Source organism: Octopus sinensis, linkage group LG6 (genome assembly GCF_006345805.1).
Source record: "Octopus sinensis linkage group LG6, ASM634580v1, whole genome shotgun sequence".
Taxonomy (NCBI): Eukaryota; Metazoa; Mollusca; class Cephalopoda; order Octopoda; family Octopodidae; genus Octopus; species Octopus sinensis.
The window spans coordinates 85,941,073-85,967,566 of NC_043002.1; the positions used below are offsets into that span (position 1 = coordinate 85,941,073).

Sequence of the window (26,494 nt, forward strand, 5' to 3'; positions counted from 1 at the left end):
CTTAGAAGGAAATAAATCGCTGTCAGTAAGCGATGTCAACTACTCGGTTGTTGAATTTTAATAAATAATGAAATACAAATAGCAACCAAATCTCTCACGACTCAACCCTACTGTTTTAAAATATCCTGGATACCCACAAAACAAAAACGATGGTCACGCCTGGAATACCTCCCATCAGAGGTCACTTCTATTTGGGGTTTAGCTAGACAATAACAACTCACTTAGTGAATTATCTACAGACCTCTGATTGGATTGTGAGTCCGCCACCTCTATGTATCACACTGGAATATGAAAGTGCCTCTTCTCTAAGCGGTCGAATGGAATGCTAGAAATAGCAGCCAAATATCTCTCAAATTACACCCTATTGAATTTAGGAAAGAACAGACACTTAATGTAGATACTCTGAATTATAAAAAAAAAAACGATTTAAAGATTTTGTTGGGTTGACTTAGAACAAAACAACAATAACTCAGACAATTCTGAAAAGCAAATTTAGTCAAAAAAGTTGGATGATGAAATAGAGAAGTAAGGTGACATAAAAACGATCGCTTAAGTTGACATGTTAGTTGACAATACTAACAAAAGATTATGCTAATGCCATTGGGCACGCACGAACACACACAACACATTCACATAAACACATAGCCGGCAATTCATCGGAGACATTTCGAAGTCACTATCACACATTCCCTAATAAAAATAAATTCAATCCCATCATTCAATACATTGAATATTTTTTCACTTCATTTTTGCTTTCACGCATGACTGAAATGCATACATAATGCATAGGAACTCGAGTGGGATCTTTTCCATCTCATGCACTCCCTCGAGGGTAAAACACACGCACAGAGGTGACGGAGGCAGGACAATTAGCATTACAGGTGTGACAGACCACGTCCCCACGCTTTAGCCAATGAAAGTTAGTGTTAGATAAGCATGTTGGGTATGAGCATAGTAAGTGATTGTTAATGTGTCTCTATGGTAACCGTACTAAAAGTAACATCAAACTTTGCGACGGCAGCAATGGATAACGACTTTAGGTAAAATGAATGAGTTTTTCTAAATTTTTACCACTAGAGTTGCAAAAGAACGAAATTTAATATAAATATATATGTATGTATGTATGCATGTATGTGTGTTTATATGTATGTATGTGTATTTATTGACTGCTATTTCCAGTAAACATCGGTACCTTGTTGTACCGCTAGTCTCTCTCTCTCTCTCTCTATATATATATATATATATATATATATACGTTTAAATATTTGTTGTGCAAGATTTTTTATGTGAAGTCGTGTGTTGAAACAGATATTGTTATATTTCGGAATGGTCATATTGCCAGTTTAGCCAATAAAAACACACGCACTATATATTTGGTGTTATTTTGCTTCAGTGATATTTATTTTTTACATTAATCTTAATCTTATTTCGGCCAAAGTTCTTTCGTCACACTCCTGTGACCGCATCAGTGGTCCTTTGTTTTCTTCTCACTTACTTGTGTCTCTCCTTACTAACCGTCAGCCATTTTATATAAAATGGCTGACGGTTAGTAAGGAGAGACACAAGTAAGTGAGAAGAAAACAAAGGACCACTGATGCGGTCACAGGAGTGTGACGAAAGAACTTTGGCCGAAATAAGATTAAGATTAATGTAAAAAATAAATATCACTGAAGCAAAATAACACCAAATATATAGTGCGTGTGTTTTTATTGGCTAAACTGGCAATATGACCATTCCGAAATATAACAATATATATATATATATATATATATATATATATCAACATCATCATCATCATTTAGCGTCCGCTTTCCATGCTAGCATGGGTTGGACGGTTCAACTGGGGTCTGTGAAGCCAGAAGGCTGCATCAGGCCCAGTCTGATCTGGCAGTGTTTCTACTATATATATACTCTTTTACTTGTTTCAGTCATTTGACTGTGGCCATGCTGGAGCACCGCCTTTAGTCGAGCAAATCGACCCCAGGACTTATTCTTTGTAAGCCTAGTACTTATTCTATCGGTTTCTTTTGCCGAACCACTATGTTACGGGGACGTAAACACACTAGCATCGGTTGTCAAGCAATGTTGGGGGACAAACACAGACACATACACACACACACACACACACACACACACACACACACACACATATATATATAACAATTTAATAAATAAAACATATGCATACATACATACATAAATGTCCATACCTACATCTATATGTATATATACATGCATATATGAGTACAGGACACCACAAATAAACGTAGAACACAATGAGAAACGCAAACATAAAAACAAAACAAGGAAACGGACTTTTTTTAACAACAAAAAAAACAGAGTACAAGCCAAACAACAGAGGGAACATTCCCCTTCTTCAGCTGCCCCTGTTTCGATTCATTGCGTGTTTCAAAGGTAAGGGCAGTAACACGACCACACCGAAGCTGTCCTTCCCGCAAAATAAATTAAATAAAATTTTTTTTTGCGGAGGGGTAAAAGAAGGTGACAAGAACAGGATGTAAAAGCAATACAAATAAAGATAAAAACAGTAAAAGACAGGACAAGGAAACCAACAATAAGGGCTTTTATATACATGTATACGACGGACTTCTTTCAGTTTCCATCCACCAAATTCACTCACCAGGCTTTGGTTGGCCCGAGGCTATAGTAGAAGACACTTGCCCAAGTTGCCATGCAGTGGGACTGAACCCAGAACCATGTGGTTGGTAAGCGAGCTACTTACCACACAGCCACTCTGCTTTATTAAAAAGTACCAAAAATATAGCAAAAACTGTTACTCGGTGTTTCCCGTTCATCGGACAGTTTTGTCTAGAACCTAAAGCAGTTTGCTTACCAACCACATGGTTCCAGATTCAGTCCCAATGCATGGCACCTTGGGCAAGTGTCTCCTACTATAGCCTCGGACCGACCAAAGCCTTGTGAGTGGATCTGGTTGACGGAAACTGAAAGAAGCCCGTCATATAAATATATGTGTGTGTGTGTCTGTGTCTGTGTTTGTTCCCCAAACATTGCTTGACAACTGATGCTGATGTGTTTACATCTGCGTAACTTAGCAGTTCGGCAAAGTGACTGATAGAATAAGCACTAGGCTTACAAAGAATAAGTTCTGGGGCTGATTTGTTCGACTAATGGCGGTGCTCCAGCATGGCCGCAGTCAATTAACTGAAACAAATAAAAGAAAGAATGAAACAATACACACACACACACACAGAGGTTTGGCCAAAAGTCACACGACAGTAAATCAAAATTCCATAAATACTATCTGTAATTCTGTATTGACTTGAATGCAAAAATGTGTTGCTCAAGAAGGACTTCTGTTTGAACAATTTTCATGATGTTTCATATTTAGATGGTTTTATTAAATTTATTCAATTGTTAAAAATAAATAAATTTGGGAATAAAATGGTTTTGATTTACTACTGTCTGGTGACTTTTGGCTAAACCTGTAAGTATGCATGCATGCATGCATGTATGTATGTATGTCTTCCTTTGATTCTGACATGCAATGTCTGTGCAAGACCCTGCCTCAGTAAAGCTGGACTCGTGAGTCATCTTCGTAGTCATAAAGCAAGACAGATGAGTGATAACCTGGCCACTAGTGGTGGTGTAACACACCATACTAATCATATCTGTTGGGCATGTGGAAGAGAGTGTAATTTGGCAGGAGGACTTAAACGACATACAAAGGTACATGAAGCCCAGTAACAACTACAGCCGGCTATTACCAGTAAAGGTTTTAGTTACCAATTTTGTACAAGACATTGTAGATCTTTAGCTGGGCTAAAAAGTCACATTCGATCACAGCACCAGTAACAGTTAAGCTTCGTGCAATGGCCATACTCGATAACGAGGGGGCAGCCATAATGTATGTATGTATGTGTATATATATATATATATATATATATATACACATACAGAAAAAAATTTGTATGTATATATATATATATATATACACACATACAGAAAAAATTTCTGACATGATTCTAAAATAAGAATAATGAACATTTGTCACATTTACATACAAGAAATAACAAATATGAAGATGTTATGGCAAAGTGTTATTTTACTGGTGCATGACTTTTGCATTACTGTATATTCTGTGTAATCAGTAGAAATGAAAACAAATCTATTTTTTATTCAAAATCCAGAATTCTCCCAAAAGGCTGCACTTAAGAGCATCAGAGGTGTCATGCACATGGCTTCTAGCCATAGATTTCTTATCTTTTTTTTTTTTTTGTCTTGTGCTATGCTTACCTTATAACCTACTTTGAATTTTAGCAATCTCAAATGTTTATCCTCTACGTTGTATATTTCCTGCATCATGTTTAAACCATTTTTTCACTGCCAGACTGGACGGATCATTAACGAGATTTACCCATAAAGACTGGACATGTTCCAATTTGAGAAAATATGCCAATGCCAACACAGAAAGACAAAATGCAGAAAGATTAGTTGCAGAATCATTGCGGCTGCAAGATGAAGCAGAAGCTCAAACCAAAAAGACACAGAATGATGTGAATAAAAAATTCGGTAAACACAGATTTGTTTTATATCATTTTCTCTGTTCTGGAATTTGAAAAGTAGGTTTTAGTTTATTATAAATAATTTAGGATTATAGAATACAGTTAAAGATTTCTTAAATTTCTGAACACTAATATTACTATGTAGTTAAGAAGTTTGTTTTATAACCTATATATTTATGTGTGTGTGTGTACAGGGGTTGGACAAAATAATGTAAACACCTAGCATCATAGTATCATAATTTTGAAATATCTATAAAAGCATTGATTTATTATTAGTGTTGCTTAATGTTTTGCTAACAATTGATGTTTCTTTTCAGATATCATCAGAAAAAGGTAATTAAAATTCATTAAAATGACATATCTATCGGACTTTCAAAGAGGTCACATTGTTGGTGCTCGTATAACAGGCACTAGCATAATGAAAACAGCTGAAATGGTTGGTGTATCAAGAAGTACTGTCTTGAAAGTAATGACAGCCTTTGAGAAAGAGGGAAAAACCTCCTCGTTGAAACAAAATTTTGGAAGAAAACCAAAGCTTTCAGATAGTGACCATCGGACTCTTATGCGAATTGTTAGAAAGGATCACTAAAGAACAGCTCCCAAAATTACTGCAGAGCATAATGACCACCTCAAGAACCCAGTTTCCATAAAAACTGCTTGCTGGGAGCTGTACAAAGCTAGATTTCACCAGAGGGCTGCAATCAGAAAACCACTACTTTTGAAAACAAATGTTGCAAAGCATTTAGAGTGGAGTAGAAACCTTCAGAATTGGTCTCTAGAGCAGTGGGAAAATGTTATTTTACCTTTTTTCCGACCACTGGCTGAGTATGCATGTGGAGACAGCCAAAAGAAGCATTTGACCCAGACTGCCTTCTTCCAATTGTTAAACATGGAGGAGGCTCTGTGATGACCTGGGGGACTATATCTTGGAAATCTGCCAGCCCAATGGTTTCCCTTCATGGCAGAATTAATAGTCTAGACTATTTAGCATTTTATCTAATCAAATTCATTCTATGGTTACAGAAATGTTTCCAGAGGGAAATGCAATCTTTCAGGATGATAATGCACCAATTCACACAGCTAAAGTTGTTACTGAATGGCACAAGGAACATTCTAGTGACGTTGAACATCTTATCTGGCCACCACAGTCCCTAGATCTCAATATTAATGAGCATTTATGGTGCATTTTAGAAAAACAAGTAAGGAGTCAATATCCTCTACAATCATCACTACAAGAACTGGAGACTGTTTTAGCTGAAGAATGGACAAAAATTCCTTTGGAAATAATTCAAACTTTGTACAAGTCCATATGTCATAGAATTCAAGTTGTAATTACTGCCAAAGGCAGTCCTACCCCGTATTAAAATAAATTTGTTTGAAATCTTAAGGTGCTTCCATTATTTTGTCCAGCCCCTGTATATATATATATATATATATACATATATACATATACATACAGATATATAGTGGTGGTGTAGCTATGCAACCACATGGCTTGAGGTTCATTTTGAATGTGCAACACCTTAAGCAAGTATACACGTATATATGTATGTGTGTCTATATATATATATATATCAACCAACCATCATTTATGTATATAGGTGCAGGAGTGGCTGTGTGGTAAGAAGCTTGCTTCCCAACCACATGGTTATGGGTTTTGTCCCACTGCATGGCACCTTGGGCAAGTGTCTTCTACTATAGCCTTGGGCTGACCAAAGCCTTGTGAGTGGATTTGGTAGGCGGAAACTAAAAGTAGCCCACCTATACATATGTGTGTGTGTCTATGTTTGTGTGTGTGTTTGTGTGTGTGTGTCTGTGTATTTGTGTGTCTGTATTTGTCCCTCCACCATCTCTTGATGGTCAATGCTGGCGTGTTACATCCCTGTAAATTAGCAATTCGCAAAAGAGACTAATAGAATAAGTTTACAAAGAATAGGTCCTAGGGTCGATTTGATTGACTAAAGGCAGTGCTCCAGCATGGCTGCAGTCAAATGACTGAAACAAATAAAAGACTAAAAATATGTACATACATGGAAAACGGACGTTAAACGATGATGATGATGATGATATATATATATACAATAAACAGACAAAATACATTACAGCATAGTGATGACGATGATGATATATATATCATCATCATTGTTTAACATTCGCTGTCCATGCTGGCATGGGTGATTCTGTCTATCTATTGTGTGAGTATGTGTGTATGTGTCATCATCATCACCATTATTATTATGGCCAAAATTTGAAATTATTAATATTATTATTTGAAATTATTAATATTATTATTTGAAATTATTAATATTATTATTATTGTTTATTATTATTTTCTCCTAAGGTGAACTAAATCATCATCATCATCATCATCATCATTTAACGTCTGTTTTTCCATGCTAGCATGGGTTGGACAGCCCTTAGTCAAAACTGTCCAACCCATGCTAGCATGAAAAACAGACGTTAAATGATGATGATGATGATTTAGTTCACCTTAGGAGAAAGCAAATACTTTTTATTGACTATTCTCATAAAAATAATGAAAGAAAGAAAGAAAATTCAAAAATTATAAAACAACATTGCAGATACCATTTCATATATTGTAAATATTCCAGTACATCGCCAACTCTATCTGGCTTTTTAGATATAATACACTGCCAATAAAAACACACACGTACACACATACACACAATTTAGCAACTATACTTACTAGAGTTGCTTTTATTTATGGTTTAATACATTACAGGAATGAGTAGAAGGAAAATTTTAATGTATGAAATGACTGTTGGAATGTGTCAAAGGTTTATATTTGAAAGTTATTACTTAAAGAAGATTAGAGGAGTCTAATTGTATGTCTATTACATGAAATGTTGCAATAACATATTGGCAGTGAATAATGATGCTTTATTTATGAGATATAACTAGTTGAGTGTTACTGATAGATTTCCCTGAGATATTAATTGCAAAAATTTGTTGAGATATGATAAAGAAATGAAAGAGATAGCTTTTAGCTTTCCATGATAATTCATGAGAATCCTGCATACAAATACAATATTGGATGCTATCAAGTGAAACTTTGGAACTCCAAAATATAATTATGTAAATTTTCAACGTAAATATCACCATAGAACTAATACTACCAGAAATTTGCTATATATCTCACTAAAAGAGGTTGTAAATCTCACTACCTGATGGGAGAGATTAATGGAGTAATAAGAAAATAATATCAAAATAGAATTCATGAGAAAGAGTTTGGAAAATATTCTGAATTGAGACAAAAGGTTGTACAGTATGACCATGTCAGTCTAACCCTTTCGTTACCGTATTTATTTTGAGATGCTCTGTGTTTCTTTCAATTACTTTAAATATAATAAAGAATTTAGTAAAACAACTTAGTTATCATTCAGCTGGTGTTAAGAACATAAATTGTGACTAAGATTTGGGGGAAGATTTTAATTCAAAACTTAAGACAAAACATTTGTACTCAGAGCCAGACCCGGTTTCAGCCGGGTTGGTAACAAAAGGGTTAACAAAACTATTACACACCAGTTATGGTGATTTCATATTGTTATTTACATTGTAAATTATTAAATGTCCTGGATATGACTTTAAATGGCATCTGGTAGTGGGGCCCTGGTTCAGGAGTACAAACTGTTTTGAAAAATGTGGAACCACTTCTTAGCCACTATTGTAGTAATTCCTTCAGCATCTCTGTTATGGGTTAATTAGCATGTTAGGGCTTGCCTACCTATGCATGTGAAAACTGGATCCAGTGAGCTCTATGGTAGAAACTTTCATGGTTCAACAGAGGGGAAGGCAGCAGCAGCAGCAATGCATTGCGAATTGCAGATTGCAAGATATGGCAAGTAAGACATGATGGTCATCCACTGCATCCATCTCTATCCTCAGTTATCTTGACCTGGTCTTACCACAGGATTCGAGATGGTTACAGATGAGAGAGTGAAGTTTATGGTATACCACTCTTCTTCACTTCAAACAAAGTCACTGCACAAGTCCTTAAGTCCTTAAGGAAGACTAAAAGTTCCGTATCACTCTGATGGATGAACATGAAATTATTAAAAAAGTATTCTTACATCATTTGTAACAGAATGGGATCTTTTCCGTTTGAACGGCAGTTTTTTCTAGTGGTGTCATATGAAATTGTCACCCATAATTATGACCCTAGAATCGATCTATTGCATTTCAATCTCTTTTAAGGTTAGGGTTAGGGGTGGGGGAAGGGTATCTTTTTTTTCTTCACAAATGTAAATAAACCCAATCTGTTTCTTAAACGAGGGACATATTCATACGGCACAGAATGTTTTTTACCTCAATAGATGTCACTGATTGGTTGAAATTGCAGAAATTGAAGAAAAAAAACACAACAAATATCTTACAAACCATAGAAAGATGTTTTATAAACACATTCTACCAGTATACGAAGTTTAAAATTTTTTAGTTACCTAGAAATTATGTTAAAAACTGCTGTTCAAACCGAAAAGATCCTCAGAATGAAGTAAAATGCTGCAGAGTATCACTGCAAAAATATTTCATACCATACAGCATGAGAAGTCATAAAGACGCAGTCAATAATATCTTGGCGTCTTAAACTGAACTACATGAGCTCCTCTACAGCTCTTCTTTGGCAGCAGAGCAAGCAACCTCCATGTAATTTTGCAGATGTATGGTGTTGATAATGAATTGTGTTCTTATCTGATAATGGAATATAATTAACCATTTGTAAAAACAAAATATTTTAAAACTTGTAAATTTTATGGTTGATAGAATTTTCAGGAAATTACGGTTCAATTCATAATTATTCTTGTGATTATCAACATTATCATTTCTCTTAAACCATTATCTAGACCAACGTCTTGATGATTTAAAATTCTGGAAGTCTGAGATAGATAAGAAATTGGATGACATCACTGAAGAAATAGACTGCCTTGAGACCTTTAAGCGTAGACTGCAGGCAGCACTTGAAGACTGTTATAACCCACTGAACATTGCTAAACAATGTTTGCTTTTCAGGTAATAAATTCTTGTAATTTTTATCATCATGCAGTTTGTCATTTTTACCATTTTACATTACATATTTTCCCCTCGATTTATAAAGTTATTACTATAAGAATGGATATGCTTATGAAGAACCTAGTATAATTAGTCTGCAAAAAGATTTTCAGAGAATGATCAAAGAAAAGTATTTAAATTAGATATCTTCACCATTATTTTTCTCAAATCACTGAAATAGATAGAGATTTATCACATTTTATTTATAAATGAACTTGATATTACAAGTGTCTACAATTCTAATCAGTGTTTGGTTTATGTTATTTCAACCACAGTAACTTATATTTACATTATCCTTACAATGATAAATTCTATTATTGCAAATCTGCCAACATATTTTCTTCATCATACTACATCAAATTTTATTGCAAAAGAAGTTAGTTTTAGTTCAAAATAGCTTGAACATTGTTGAATTTCTTAGTGTTGTGTTGTATATCTAGTGTAGAATTTATATTGTTAATCTACATAACATAGGCACAGGAGTGGCTGTGTAGTAAGTAGTTTGCTTACGAACTACATGGTTCCAGGTTCAGTCCCACTGCATGGCACCTTGGGCAAGTGTCTTCTACTATAGCCTCAGGCCGACCAAAGCCTTGAGAGTGGATTTGGTAGACGGAAACTGAAAGAAGCCCATTGTATATATATGTATATGTATATATATATATATATATATAATATATATATATATATATATATATATATATATATATATATATATATATATATATATATATATATATGTATGTATGTGTGTGTGTGTGTGTTTCTGTGTCTGTGTTTGTCCTCCCAACATCGCTTGACAACCGATGCTGGTGTGTATACGTCCCCGTAACAAAGAATAAGTCCTAGGGTTGATTTGCTCAACTAAAGGCGGTGCTCCAGCATGGCCACAGTCACATGGCTGACACAAGTAAAAGAATAAAGAGTATAACTTTTGCCTGTTGGTTGCATAAGCAACCAATTATGAATGAATTTTGAATGTAGATGAGTTCAGTTCTATCTTTTATCACTTAATCTTTCTTTTTTCTGTTACTTGTTTCAGCCAGTGCAAGTGTCTTCTACTATAGCCTTGGGCCAACCAAAGCCCTGTGAGTGGATTTGGTAGATGGAAACTGAAAGAAGCCCATCACATATATGTGTATATATATATATATATATATATGTGTGTGTGTGTTTATATGTTTGTGTGTCTTTGTCCCCTTGACATCGCTTGACAACTGATACTGGTGTGTTTACATCCCTGTAACTTAGCAGTTTGGCAAAAGAGACCGATAGAATAAGTACTAGGCTTCCAAAAAATAAGTCCTGGGGGTCGATTTGCTTGACTAAAGGCGGTGCTCCAGCATGGCCGCAGTCAAATGACTGAAACAAGTAAAAGAGTAAAGAGTGGCTCCAGAGAATTGCAGTGAAACTGTGTCAATTACCAGGTCACACCTCATAATATATATTTAAACTTGAAGTGATTTTAACAGCTGTGTCTATTATTAAATGACCCTTCCTCAATGTAGCTGCTTCAGTTTGAACACCCGGTCTCAGAAGTCCTAGATACACCACCTGAAATAAAGTTGAAATAAAGGCAAAATAGTCACGGCTGGAATACTTTGATTACCAGTCTGTTTGCTCAAAACTCACCTGGTACTAAACAACAACAAAGACATCAGTAACAAGAATAATGATGATGACAATGCAACGTTTGATAGGAAGTTCTTGACAGTGATGTTCTCAATATCTGTAAATAAAGACAATGTAGCAAGCTGGCAGAATTGTTACCACGCTGGACAAAATATTTAATGGTATTTCATCTGTCTTTACATCCTGAGTTCAAATACTGCTGGGGGTGACTATGCCTTTCATCCTTTCAGGATCAACAAAACAAGTACCAGTTGAACACTGGGGTCAATGTAATCAACTAGGCCCCTCCCCCTAACTTGCTGGTCTTGTGCCAGAATTTGAAACCAATGTCTATAAAAAAAGAAACCAAACTTTCTTGAACTGAATTTATAATAGGAAACTTAAAAATGAATTTAGCATTGATGAATTAGACAGACGTAACTTTTTAGCATTCAAATTACTCAGTCAAATGTAATGCTTATTTAGTCACAGTTTTAATAATAATAATAATGAAATTATTGTATACAGTGCTCAGGTGCACCACAACTTGTCAGAAAGTGCATATAGAGTATATGCAGTAATGTACAAATGTCTGGAAAGCGAACAATGTATGAGTCAGATACATGCTTGTGTGTGTATGGAGGGGAGAAAATCAGGTGTAGTGTTGGCGAATCTCAGAAAGCATGGAAGTTTTGAAGGATGCAGTGCTCCAACAACTAACAACTGATGCTGGCAGTTTGTTCCATGCTTCAGCAACTCTCAGCGTGAAAAAATGTTTCCTAAAGTCATGGGAGCTGTGCTGTTTTCTGACTTTGTAAATATGTCCACGGGTGTTAGACGGGTGGAGTTTGAAAAGGTGCTCAGAGTTATTGTTTGTAAGATGGTTGATAATTTTATGGGTGTCTGCCAAGTCAGCTGCCAGTCGTCGCAGTTTCAATGTGTCCATGCCCAGGGAAGTAAGGCATTCAGAATATGGCAAATGCCTGATGGAGGGTATTCTTTTGGTTCCACGTCGCTGAACGGCTTCCAACTTTTGAGTTGAGCCTTCAAAATTTTGATCATGTGATTGTTTATTTTTAGAAGCAAATTGCAGGGTAGGTGTGAGAAGCTGACTCCAGCCAGTTTAAAACCAGTTGAATACTTGGGCCAGGTGTAGCCAGTTTAACCCTTTAGTGTTCAGATTACTCTGTTAAATGTAATACATTTTTACTTAAATTGTTTTGAATTAACCATGCATTACCTTATAGCTTTGAGCTTTCAATGATGTGATTGTTTATTTTTAGAATGTCAATGTAGGTTAGGTGTGAGAGGCTAAATATCGCCAGTTTGAATATAAAACATAGAATATCTGGGCCAGATATGGCCAGTTTAAACACTAAAGGGTTAAAATGCTATTGAGTTAGTGACTGGTGAGTTAGAAAGACACAGTAACTTGAGTAGATAAATTAAGTACTTCAGCACTAGTAAGCTTAAACAAAATTCTATCATCATAAATATTGACCAAGGTCGTAACATTGTTTACGACATTCTTCCTCTTTCTCAATAGCTTTCGTTATTTCAGTCATACTTCTATGCTAATTATACCACTTGCCATCCTCTCCCTCCTCCTCCACTTCCAAATGAAAATATGATCACCAAATTGATTTAACAACTCCTATCAACTCTACACATCCACCATCATCACCACTACCACAACCATGGCTGCTGCTGCCATTGCCACCAGTAGTGATACAACAGCAACAACAAAAGAGCCTCTATGCAGTCAGTCAGTTTGCTAGACAGAGTAACCAATTTAACCTACATTGCACCCTAAAAACACAGGAGATATACAAAAGACTGGATGGTAACAGCTGGAATATCTTTGATCATAGGTCTGCTCAGTTAAGGCTGACCTTGCACTAAATAACAGCAGCAGCAAGCCAATGAGAAAGTCTCTACAAGGTTGCTTGACCTGCTAGAAATAGAATCTAAATTCCCTCATACTGCATACCATCATTTAAAATGGAAGGGATATGTAAAGCAATGCATTCTTTCCATATACAAAAAATGAGATGGTCATGGATGGAATGCTTTTGATCTTAGGTTTGCTCAATCAGTGATGGCTCAGAGTCAAAACAACAACAACTGACAACTTTAAAAACATGAGCCAACAAGAATCCCTGCCATGGTTGTTGAACATGCTAAAAATAACTACCTAATTTCCCTCAAATCCTACACTACTGTCATAAGAAAAAGAGGAAAGGCACATTGGATAATGAAGTCCTGTGACTCACCATCATCATCATCATAATTATCATTATCATTTAATTTCATGCCTTCCATCCTAGCATGAGTTGGATGGTTGACAGGATCCAATACTTCTCCATTTTAACCTGGAGTAGTAGCACTTGTTAGGGTCCCAGCTATGAGTTAACTAATATGAGTATCTGTTTTGGTAAGGTTTCTATGGCTGGATACCTTCCCCAATGCCAACTATTTTACAGAGTATTGATTGCTTTTATTATGCAACAAGCACTTGTGAGGTCACCAAATAATTCAGAAAACAAAGAAAAAAACATACTTGACTGGGTGGGGTTGTAGTAGAGAGGGAAGTATAATTATACCAGGTGTTGAGAGGGATCAGCACAAAAGTCTTCCTATAGAAAGATACAAGACTTATTTCAAACCCTCCAGAAAATGAACAAAATTCTATGTCCAGATTATGGATTACAATACAAAAACATCCTTCATTACCAACCACATGGTTCTGGGTTCAGTTCCACTGCGTGGCATCTTGGGCAAGTGCCTTTTACTATAGCCTTGGGCCGATCAACATAAAAAAAAATTAAGGCTTTTGTCTATGTTAGGAATCAATATTTCACAATACCAAAACATCAGTAATGCATGTGATTTATCAATATCATCATCACCACTACCACCACCACCATCATTGTTGTCATCGTTATCATCATCATCATCTACATCTGTTTTCCATGCTTGAATGGGTTGGATGAATCGTCACAGTCCAAATCAGTTCCTATTGGCAGTTACTGCCCTGTAGAAGTGCAACTGTGTCTCACTTTATGTTTTTTACAGGATGGTTGGATGGGGTGGCTGAATACCCTTCCTAAGCCCTCTCTAACTCCAACCATTTTACAGCAAATACTGAGTGAATTTTATCAAAGCGCCAGCACTAGTGAGGTTGTCATGTCCTTGGTATGACTCTTCTCAACAATACATGTCAACAAATTGTTTGTAGCCACTTTACAGATGTTTTGGGCACATTCTATCATGGCATCAGTACCAGAAAGGTTGCCTTGTCTTCCATAGTTGCTTGACCTGCTCCAACATAGTAGCCAAATTTCATTAAATCACACCCAACTGTTTTAAAATAATGGACACATTGACATTGGATAATGCATTCATGAACTAAACTGTCAAACCTACATTCTCTGCATTATATATATATATAAAAAAAGACCATGTTAAAATCTAAGAAGCCAACAATGTTCTTTTCCTTACAGTAATAAATATCTTAATTATTTAATTTTTTAACTTAATAAATTGGCTATCAATATATTGTTTCCATTCTGTAGAGAGCATCGACAGGGCATTGACTTGGTTCATGATGATGTTCAGAAAGAGTTATTGAAGGAATGTGAGGTTATTGAAGGAGCAATAGCATTGTTGACCCGTACTATAGAACAAAGCAAAGAACAATTACGGTAAGATACTTTTATAATCACCTTCTCTTCACTTTTTAATATTTCATTGTATTTTTATTTCATGTTATTGTTGTACTTTATAACTGACAACAAGTTATTGAAAATGGTCTTTATCTGTTGTTATTAGCTTTAAAAGATTTAAAACAAAATTGAAAATGAACCACAAACTAAACTCATATATATATATATATATTATATATATATATATATATATATATATATATATATATATATATAATATATAATAAAATATTATGGAATAAATCCAAACTTACAGGGAAAAATCAGATTTAGGATTGAATCCAATTTATAGTATAATATTATATTATATTAAATTAGAGATAAAACCACTATTAGGCAAATCATACAATGAAAAACTTAAGCCAATACATAAGATTAACTAATTTATATTATTTTAAATATATATCAAAATTATTAAAAAAAGATAATGAGTATAACACTACGATCGTTTCATGGCTGTCCAATTCGTAAAAATTCAAGTTACAGTCAATCTTCAGGTGATTGAAATATCTAAAATATAATCAGAAATATTTAAACAATATTTTTAAGATATAAATAATATATATAATATAATAATTTTACTTATAAAAACTCTATTATCAAACTAGAGACAAGAACTTAACAATTATGATTATATCCAAATCGACTATAATGTTAAATATTAATTTTAATTTATAAGGTAGGAAATCCACCCATAATCTAATATCAATATTAGTCTATATCTAATTACATAATATTTAAAATGACTAATATATATAAATTATCAATGAAAATATATAAATGTATATAAATATTATAATTAAGATCTAAAATAATCTCTATAAATAATTGTATATGCACATATAATAAAAACCTAATAAATTTAATTTTTCATATTTAAAGATGAAATAGCTAATTTCAAAATACAAATAAACTAACTTAAACAAACTTTTGGAAATCTTATGTAAAATAATTTTAGAAATAATTAATTCGTAGTAATATAGTATCGAATAAATACTATAAATACTATAATCATCGAATATAAATTTAAAGAAATAACTAAGTTATGCTATTAAATTAGACATGGCCTGGACCAATCTTTAGTCGAAACATATCTAAGTTTATCAAAGTTTATCTAATTTAATTATAAATTTAAAACTACAATTAATACTATTAAAACATGTATATACAAAGTCTAACTTAATACACCTTATATGCTTGCTATCAAATAACAAATCTATCGCTAAGAAGTATCTTACGAATAAACTTAAATTTAATATCTAATAATATAGAAAATTACGATAATTAGATCATTACATAAACAACGATATTTACATAAGGAGAATATTATTACTCCAAAGGCTTATACAATATTAAAATTTACAATTTGAAGATCTTAAATAAATACATACTTATCTTAGCGAGGTTTAACAATGAACTAAAATTATATATATATATATATATATATATATATATAGCCATCTAAGAATCCATAAATTAGAAAAATATGTACCCATATAATTGTCAGTAGAATGGGTATATTAATCGAAGTGTATAGTATTATATATTCATTACGGCCAATCTTTGCATAACTTCCATTATTGTCATCTCTGAAGAGCACAGGGTTACATAAATGGGCTGTTATCTAACAATCTGTTGAATCCCTAGTGTGGAACCAATTGTTAAGATCAGCTGTAATGGATATATAATACTGTACATTTCAGTTTACACATGCACACATGTGCGTGTGTATATATATATATATATTATATATATATAATTATATATATCGATATATATATATATATATCATCATCATCGTTTAACGTCCGCTAGGATGGAAAGCAGACGTTAAATGATGATGATATATATATATATATATATAAATATAGGCACAAGTGTAGCTGTGTGGTAAGAAGCTTGCTTCCCAACAACATGGTTCTAGGTTTAGTCCCACTGCATAGCACCTTGGGCAAGTGTTTTCTACTTTAGGCTTGGGCCAAGCAAAGCCTTGTGAGTGGATTTGGTAGATGGAAACTGAAAGACGCTTGTCATACATATATATATATATATATAAGAGAACAAAGTGTATGTACGCCGCTATATATATATATATATATATATTATATATAAAAATACAAAATGGGACAAGAACACAAAACATCCAGATAGACGATACAAAAAACACGGATGGATCATTTGAAGCCTTTAATCTTCAGTCAAGAACCAGATCATCATCGCAATTTCAGCTGATTAATCTTGAGATTGCTCCAATCTGGCCAGCCCCAAGGAAAAACTAAGCTAAGAGCATTAGATTCCTTGGAAAAAAGCTTTGAATGTATACGAAATAAGGATGGAAAATACAAAATACAAAAATAATACAAAAAAAACAACAATAATAATAATAATAATAACAGGACATAACAACAGATGTCTTTCGACTGGAGACAAATTGAATTCAGCTGGCGTGTTAGGAATTAAGCCTTATCAATATTTTTCCTCTGCTGTAAGGCTTAATTCCTAACACATATGCTGATATGTGTCTTGGAGGAATTCTCTTATCACATTAATGTTGCCTGTGCTGCAGGTGGTGACCACATTAAACACTTGTAAGACAGGAAATAAAAGCTGATTGTGAGTAAATACTTGTGACTTAGCTGGAGTTTCTATTGCTTTTCCTTATTAAAATATTGTGTTATGAAATTGGTTCATTCTTTTTGAATAACCCTGTATATAATACTAGAGACTCCTGAAGGCCTGTATGCAATTATGCAAAATCGTAATAGACTATTTTGAGAATAAATTACATTTAGATGCCTGGAGGGTTTTGTTGTTGCTTTACTATTGACTTCTTTGAACTAGAAATAATGTGGAATTTTATTAGAAGGTAGGTTGCGAAATGATTGATCTTATCATGTTACTAACTGTATTTTATCAATATCGAGGAGCCAGAAGCAAAAGTCAATCACTTTGTATATTCAATTTTGGCACAGTTCACTCCAAATTAGATTCCATGAAGTATTCCATTCCTTATTCAATCATCTCATCCATCTTTACTGCTGTCAGTGGCTTTAATATTTTCATTGTCAATAAGTTTTCTGATTTTATGACAATATTCAAAATTGGCATCTTAAGATAGCAAGTTTGACATTTGATCCTTGAACCATATTTCAATCAATGGTGAAAATGGGTTCTAGGAACTTCATCATTGTCGGCGGCGGCATCATTTAACGTCCATTTTCCATGTTGGCATGGGTTGGATGGTTTGACAGGAGCTGGTCAGCTGAAGGGCTGCCCAGGCTCCATGTCTGTTTTGCCTTGGTTTCTACAGCTGGATGCCCTTCATAACACCAACCACTTTACAGAATGTATTGGGTGCTGTTTTGCAGCACCAGCACAGGTGCTTTTTCTAGCAGCTATGTTTTCAGAACAACCTCCACCACTGCTAACCTGGTAACATAAGTAATGGAAACTGTCGGCTACTTCTTTGAGAGAATCTAGTTTTGTACATTCCTGATGTTTAACGTACCTGTACATCTACCACATGTAAAGATAACTCCCTCTATTAATCTCCCAGTGATACTGCTGCACCTCTTATGTGTCCATAACTTGCACTGGGTACACCATATGGAGCTTCTCCCGAAATCTTTTCTACATATTGAGCAGGGCTATCTCTTTGAATGGGGGGGATCTGTGATTTGTCTGTTTTCCTACTTATTAGAACTTTGGTCGTTGCTAAATTAACTCTAAGACTTTTGGATTCCAAATATTGCTTCCCTACTTGAAATTTCTTCTCTAGTTGTGGTAGTGATTCAATAATAACAACAAGGTCGTTAGTGTAGAGGAGCTCCCAAGAGTAACCAATTTTAAATTGCTCATTAATGCCAGTGAGTTTGAAGATGGAAAGAAAGTAAGGTTTGATTGTAAAAATGTCCACTCCACCTCTCCAAGACCTGAAAACAAGAGAATTGTTGTCCACTGTGTATTCACCTCAATTTCCATCACCAATTTTTTTTCTGAATTGTATCAAGGGTGAAAACATCTTTTCTTATTTTTCAGCCGTAACAGAAAAGCCAAGTACAACTTGCAGATGGATCTTAAAGACAAGCTGCATGGAATTAACATTGATGAATACTGTCAACAACTTAGAAGCCATTCCTCGGACATAGACTACAATGATGCAGCAGTAAAAATATCACCAAAGTACTTTTTTTTTCTCTTAGTTTTGTAATGAATTCCAGTCTACATTTGAAAACTATTTCTCTAATACCTTGATGAATGGTACCAGAGTTTACTTGCTTGTTTGTGTGTGTGTGTGTGGTGTGTGTGTGTGTGTGTGTGTGGTGTGTGTGTGTGTGTGCGTGCATGTGTATTAACATTTGTAAGCAGTAAAATTTAAGAAATAAGTAACATCTATAAATAAATTGTTTGTTTCAAATGGTGGGCAAACAAGATAAGGTTCAGTTTTTGCTAGAATCTATAGTTGTTAGTTTTACATTATTTCTTTGTTTGTAATGATTTAGACTGATGATCCATTCCTTGTTAGAGCCAACTGGAAGACAGGTGAATATTTTCTGGCGGTATTTCCTCTGTAATAACAGTGATAGAATAAATATAGAATTTCTACTAATATTTTCTTTAGTATCTTACAACAGATAAGAAAAAATACAACAGACATGTGTTTTGTGGGTTCATGTATGGCTGGTATCAGAAATGGTTATGGGTAGGTGTGTGAAGTACTGTCTTATTCAAAAATATATCGAGTGCTGCTACAACCAATCAAAATAATTATCACAGGCATATCCCCTTTATTTTGGGAGCAAAGGTTGTCAGATTTCCAAGGGTAAACTACTAATTCCCAATGTTTGTAATGTATACATATAGTCTTTGAAGTAAAGATTTTCTAGTTCTTACTTCAAATAATTGGTTAATAAGTGATATTAGGCAATATAAGCACAATCTTTTTTTGGCTCTTTTAGTCAGTAGGGAAAGCTAGTAGCCATGACCTTTTATAGGGCCTCTGAAACTGGTGGATGGAAGGGAAGGAGTGAGATAGAATATCTTAAAATTAGAAACCTAGACCAAATGCTTTCAACAGAGTGGACTCCATTAAAGCACTGAAGATGCCAGGTGTTACACCACGAGATGAGTTAAGTCTGCTACCCAAGTTGACTAAGGTATGATTTGAACTCAGAGGGCAAAGAGCCGGAACGAATACTGCAAGGCAACCTGTTCAACATTCTTATAGTTTCACCTTTCTAACCTAGGATTGGTACTTTTTATCAATCCCAAAAGGACAAAAGACAAAGTTGACTGCGGCAGGATTTAAACTCAAAACACATGGAACAAACAAACATATATTGCAAAATATTTTGTCTGAAGCTCTGACGCAGAGGTTCTCAATGTGGACGGTACTGCCCTAAAGAAAGCACTGGGTGTGTTGAAGGGGCTGGTTAAGGGGTCAGTAAGGTAGCATAATTAACATACTAACTTTTTACTTATAATAGTAATTATACTATACATGATAAAAGTAGTAATGGTTATGAAAATAAAATGAGAAAGAAGTAGTGTGCTGCTATTTTTAGCAAGTTGAGCGAATCTACATAGTTGCTTGACCTGATATAGAATATTTAGTTAGATCTCACCATACAAAGAAATCACCAACCTGCAATGGATAAAGTAAATTTACAATTTTTGTCTTTATTAACTTTTTTATCATTTCACTGATAAAAACTTATGCAATCCATTTTTTTTTTAAGTAAAATTTATAAATTATCATCCATGTTAAGTCAGTTAAACCATGAAAACTCACTCACCACTTAATTGGATGCTAGGCATAACAACTATTTAAAAAAAGGTACTCCAAAATAAAAGGTTAAGAACTACTGCTCTAGTGGATTTGAGCCATATATCATGACTACTTACACTAATAATTGCCTACTTACTTCCTTACCAATCTGCTTCCTTAACCCTTTAGCATTCAGATTGTTCTGTCAAATACAATGCTTATTTATTTACATTGTTTAGAATTAATCATGTATTATCTCATGTGGATGTGCAATGGCCCAGTGGTTAGGGCAGCAGACTCGTGGTCGTAGGATCACGGTTTCAATTCCCTGACTGGGCGTTGTGATTGTTTATTAACACCTAAAGCTCCACGAGGCTTCAGCAAGGGATGGTGGTGATCTCTGCTGTACTCCTTTGCCACAACTTTCTCTCACTCTTTCTTCTGTTGGCCTTCCTGCTTAGCCAGTGGGGTGGCGTCATTTGAAGGCTAAAACAATGCGAAGCTCATTGTGACCAGCGATGTGTAGCAACATCTGATAGCCTGGTCAGTCATGGTGATTAACTCATAGCTTTGAGATTTCGATGATGTAATAGTATATTTTTAGAATGATATTATATAGGCGCAGGAGTGGCTGTGTGGTAAGTAACTTGCTTACCAACCACATGGTTCCGGGTTCAGTCCCACTGCGTGGCATGTTGGGCAAGTGTCTTCCACTATAGCCTCGGGCCAACCAAAGCCTTGTGAGTGGATTTGGTAGACGGAAACAGAAAGAAGCCCGTCGTATATATATGTATATATATATATATATATATATATGTGTGTGTGTGTGTGTGTGTTTGTCCCCTCAACATCGCTTTACAACCGATGCTGGTGTATTTACGTCGCCGTCACTTAGCGGTTCGCCAAAAGAGACTGATAGAATAAGTACTGGGCTTACAAAGAATAAGTCCTGGGGTCGATTTGCTTGACTAAAGACAGTGCTCCAGCATGGTCGCAGTCAAATGACTGAAACAAGTAAAAGAGTAAAGAGTGTATGGTAGGTGTGTGAGACCGAATCTAGTCAGTTTGAATATAAAACATGTAGAATATTTGGGCTGAATATGCCTAAATGGTTTAAATGCTAAAGGGTTAACCCTTTAGCATTTAAACCGGCCATATCCGGCCAAAAGTATTCTGCCTGTTTTATGTTCAAACTGGCCAGATCTGGCCTCTCACACCAACCCTACAATGTCGTTTTAAAAATTAACAGCTACCTCATCAAAATCTCATAGCTACAAGATAATGCATGATTAGTTCAAAACAATGAGGACGAAAAAGCTTTAATTATGGCAGAATAATGTGAACACTAAAGGGTTAAACTAGATTCTATAATGTTTTTTTCTGCTCTGTTAACCATACTATTTTATCTTCACAATATAATTTGTTGTTCACTTAGTATTATCAGTATAGGTTATTCTACTAAGGCCACCTGGCAAGTGTTAGTTATGTGCTTTAAGTCCTATTAGGGGGGCTTTTCAGAGAAATTTTGTGAGACAGAGCAAGACTTCCTTCAAGCTTCTGGTGGTGGTGAGGGTGGGTTCCTTTTAAAATTCATTGGGGCAGTAGCTGTAGCAGCAACAGCAGCAGTAGTAGTAGCAGCAGCAGCAGCAGCGGTAGCAGTAGTAGTAGTAGTAGTAGCAGCAGCAGTAGCCTCAGCAGCAGCAGTAGTAGTAGTAGTAGTAGCAGCAGCAGTAGCCTCAGCAGCAGCAGTAGTAGTAGTAGTAGTAGTAGCAGCAGTAGCAGTAGTAGTAGTAGTAGTAGTAGCAGCAGCAGCAGTAGTAGCAGTAGTAGTAGTAGTAGTAGCAGCAGCAGCAGCAGCAGCAGTAGTAGTAGCAGCAGCAGCAGCAGAAGTAGTAGCAGCAGCAGCAGCAGCAGTAGTAGCAGTAGTAGTAGTAGTAGTAGTAGTATTAATAAGTAGAACATCACTTTTATGCTTCAGTGTTAGTAGTAGTAGTAGCAACAGCAGTAGTAGTAGTAGTAGTAGTAGTAGCAGCAGCAGCAGCAGCAGTAGTAGTAGCAGCAGCAGCAGCAGCAGTAGTAGCAGCAGCAGCAGCAGCAGCAGCAGCAGCAGCAGCAGCAGTAGTAGTAGTAGTATTAATAAGTAGAACATCACTTTTATGTTTCAGTGTTAGTTTCATGATGGAGTTTCTTTGATTTTTATTGTAGATCTGTATCGGTTGACGAATGGCAGGCATTTTCCAACAAAAACATTATTAAAGCGGAACAGGAAAGAGAAACCTCAACTAACCTACGTTCATTGATAGATGGTATCCTTCAGCAAATTGCCAATGACATGAAACAGCAGGGTGATGCTGTCAATTTGGCATTTTCTCGTAGAATTTCTGAAACTAGAGCTACCAAACAGAAGTTGGGAGATAATCTAAATAAAGTAAGTAGCCATGACTTCGTCATCTTTGCTATTTACAAGGTATCTTGAACTCAGAGAAATAGCAGCCAAATCTTCTACCATTATGATGATCTACTTGTCTAATTGACATGAGCCAATATTAAAATATACACACAAATAGATACTCTCTCTTTTACTTGTTTCAGTCATTTCACTGTGGCCATGCTGGAGCACCGCCTTCAGTCGAGCAAATCGACCCCAGGACTTATTCTTTGGAAGCCTAGTACTTATTCTATCGGTCTCTTTTGCTGAACTGCTAAGTTACGGGGGATGTAAACACACCAGCATCGGTTGTCAAGCGATGTTGGGGGGGTCAAACACAGACATACAAACATATACACACACACACATACATATACATACATACGACAGGCTTCTTCCAGTTTCTGTCTACCAAATCCACTCACAAGGCTTTGGTCGGCCTGAGGCTATAGTAGAAAACACTTGCCCAAGGTGCCACGCAGTGGGACCGAACCCGGAACCATGTGGTTCGTAAGCAAACTACTTACCACACAGCCACTATGTGCAAGTATATAAATATATAACACACATACACAAATATATACAGAGAGGCCAGTGCCAACACCAAAACTAGAACTCCACCCACAAAAATTTTTGCTCTGTGTTTAGTGGAACATGAAAGGTATCATCCATTATGAGCTATTGGGATACGGAAGGACCACCAATGCAGACATCCATTGCCTACAACTTGATCATGTAAATGAAAAATTACATTGAAAGTGGCCAGCTTTGGTAAACAGAAAAATTGTTACTCTCCAAAAGAGGGCGGCGAGCTGGCAGAAACGTTAGCACACCGGGCGAAATGCTTAGCGGTATTTCATCTGCCGTTACGTTCTGAGTTCAAATTCCGCTTAGGTCAACTTTGCCTTTCATCCTTTCGAGCAGGCCAACAGAAGAAAGAGTGAGAGAAAGTTGTGGCAAAGAGTACAGCAGGAATCGCCCCCCCCCCCTGCTGGAGCCTCATGGAGCTTTAGGCGTTTTCACTCAATAAACACTCACAGCGCCCGGTCTGGGAATCGAAACCGCGATCCTACGACTGCGAGTCTGATGCCCTAATCACTGGGCCACTGCGCCTCCACACACACACACACACACACACACACACACACATATATATATATAAATTGTCTGATTATGTATGTGTCTGCATTTTATTCAGAAAATACGAAATAAACACCCACAAAACCAAGTATATCATTATTAGCCGTCTCTCACTGAAGTTTTATTTGACATTTAATTTGATAGGTACAGCAGTATTGTGTTTGGATTCATGTCTTAAAACTGTTCATGAGACTATTGGAAAATATAAACATTTCTCTTCTTCCAGTTATTTTACCTTTCTTCATTCTTTTTGATTTCTGAACTTGAGCCATTTTGTGTGTGTGTGTGTGTGTGCGTGTGTGTATGTGCATGCACACATGCATATGTGCGTCCACATATATGTATGAACTAATGAAAGAACTAATTGAAGAGCTTCTACATGATATCTTGACCTGAATGAAACAGCAATTAAATCTCCTTCAAAGAATATATATATATGCCTGAGCCAACTAGGGAGTCACTAGTTGTCTTCTATCTATATGGTCCCATCAATTACTATATCTAAGCATTGAATCTTTTACTCTCTGGGAGCTCTTGACGTTTATACTCCATCTAATTGAGGGTCTATTTACTTCCAGGTACATCAACAGATTTTGGAACTCGAAGAAAACATAAGCAGGTTGTTGATTGCTATAGCTGACAAGGAGCAGCCACTTAAGTTAGCTGAAACCCGTCTTGAAAAACGAGACTTCCGTCCTAACGTTGAGCTCTGTCGTGACCAAGTACAGTACAGACTGATTAAAGAGGTCCATGAACTGCGGCTCTCTATTAAAGAACTACAGAACTGTCTCTATGAATCAAACTGCACCATGAAGAAATTGCTTCAAAACCAGCGCGACTTGGAAGCAGATATTGATGTTAAAGCCAAATCATTGTTCATAGATGAGGTGGAGTGTATGGGCTTGAGGAAAAGCATTAACATTCAAGCATATTAAAAAGATTTCCAATCAAATGTTTTCATACTTGTATTTGTACTAGTGGCAGCACAGTCTTACCTAGTTCCTTGTTTGCAGACTCTTCTTTTAGTTTTTAATTTGAGGCCTTTATCAGACAAGGCTGATCATGCATGTGAGTGGAATTCATTAGAAAGATTTTTCTTTTTATGTTCCATTTAAATGTCTGAGAAACTTAACCAAATTCCCTCTTTTACTGGTTAAATTGCATAACAAAAATGTTATAATGATCTAAATTTAATTTGCATTATTTAAATTTTGTTTATTAATGAATCTGGAAGAAAACTTAGTGGTCCTCTTACTTAGCAGTTTGACAAATAGAGATCGATAAAATAAGTACCAAATAGAAATAATTACTGGTGGTCATCATAATCAACAAAAACTTTTGGTGATGGTACTCCAGCAGAGACATAGTCAACTTAGAGAAACCAGTAAAGCAATAAAATGTTACTTTTTTCTTACAGTGTCTTTATTTTGAAAGAATTAATAAAATTTTGAATCATAAATTTGAAATTGTATCTTGTAGAAATGAATATTGCCATAATATAAATAGTGCTATAGTGATTGACAAGGAGTATGAGAGAATCTCCTGGAAAATTAAATCTGCAAGCCAATTGGGATCTTTTCGGTTTGAACGACAGTTTTTTCTAGCGGTGTCATATGAAATTGTCACCCATAATTATGACCCTAGTATCGATCTATTGCATTTCAATCTGTTTTAGGGTTAGGGTTAGTTAGGGTTAGGGTTAGGGTGGGGGAAGGGTATCTTTTTTTCTTCACAAATGTAAATAAACCCAATCTGTTTCTTAAACGAGGGACATATTCATACGGCACAGAATGTTTTTACCTCAATAGACATCAGTGATTAGTTGAAATTGCAGAAATTGAAGAAAAAAAAACAACAAATATCTTACAAACTATAGAATTTTCTCAATAAAGCCAAGAGAAAAAGATGTTTTATAAACACATTCTACCAGTATACAAAGTTTAAAATTTTTTAGTTACCTAGAAATTATGTTAAAAACTGCCGTTCAAACCAAAAAGATCCGCCAATTGTTGATTAACCCTTTAGCATTCAAATTACTCCATCAAATGCTTATGAATAGGTATCAAATAGGAAGGCCAATTGTCCTCAATAATGATGCAGTGGAAACAGCAACTGAAGAGGATCCACATCAAATATCAGGGATTTACCTGAAGGCTAAATAAACCCAAGTCCACAGTGAAATATCATCTGAAGCAGATTGGGTGGGTAGAGA

General features: G+C 35.4%; 1 protein-coding gene across 1 annotated transcript; it reads left to right on the top strand.

Annotated features, from left to right (window-relative positions):
• On the top strand, nucleotides 1-25,234 carry LOC115213460 (tektin-1-like). The gene is made up of 7 exons (XM_029782443.2): nucleotides 1-1,040; nucleotides 4,370-4,551; nucleotides 9,407-9,572; nucleotides 14,798-14,926; nucleotides 18,986-19,129; nucleotides 22,920-23,142; nucleotides 24,861-25,234. The coding sequence occupies exons 1-7, from the start codon at nucleotides 979-981 to the stop codon at nucleotides 25,215-25,217; spliced, it is 1,263 nt and encodes a 420-aa protein (XP_029638303.2). The 5' UTR covers nucleotides 1-978; the 3' UTR covers nucleotides 25,218-25,234.
• Nucleotides 25,235-26,494: the final 1,260 nt, after the last annotated feature.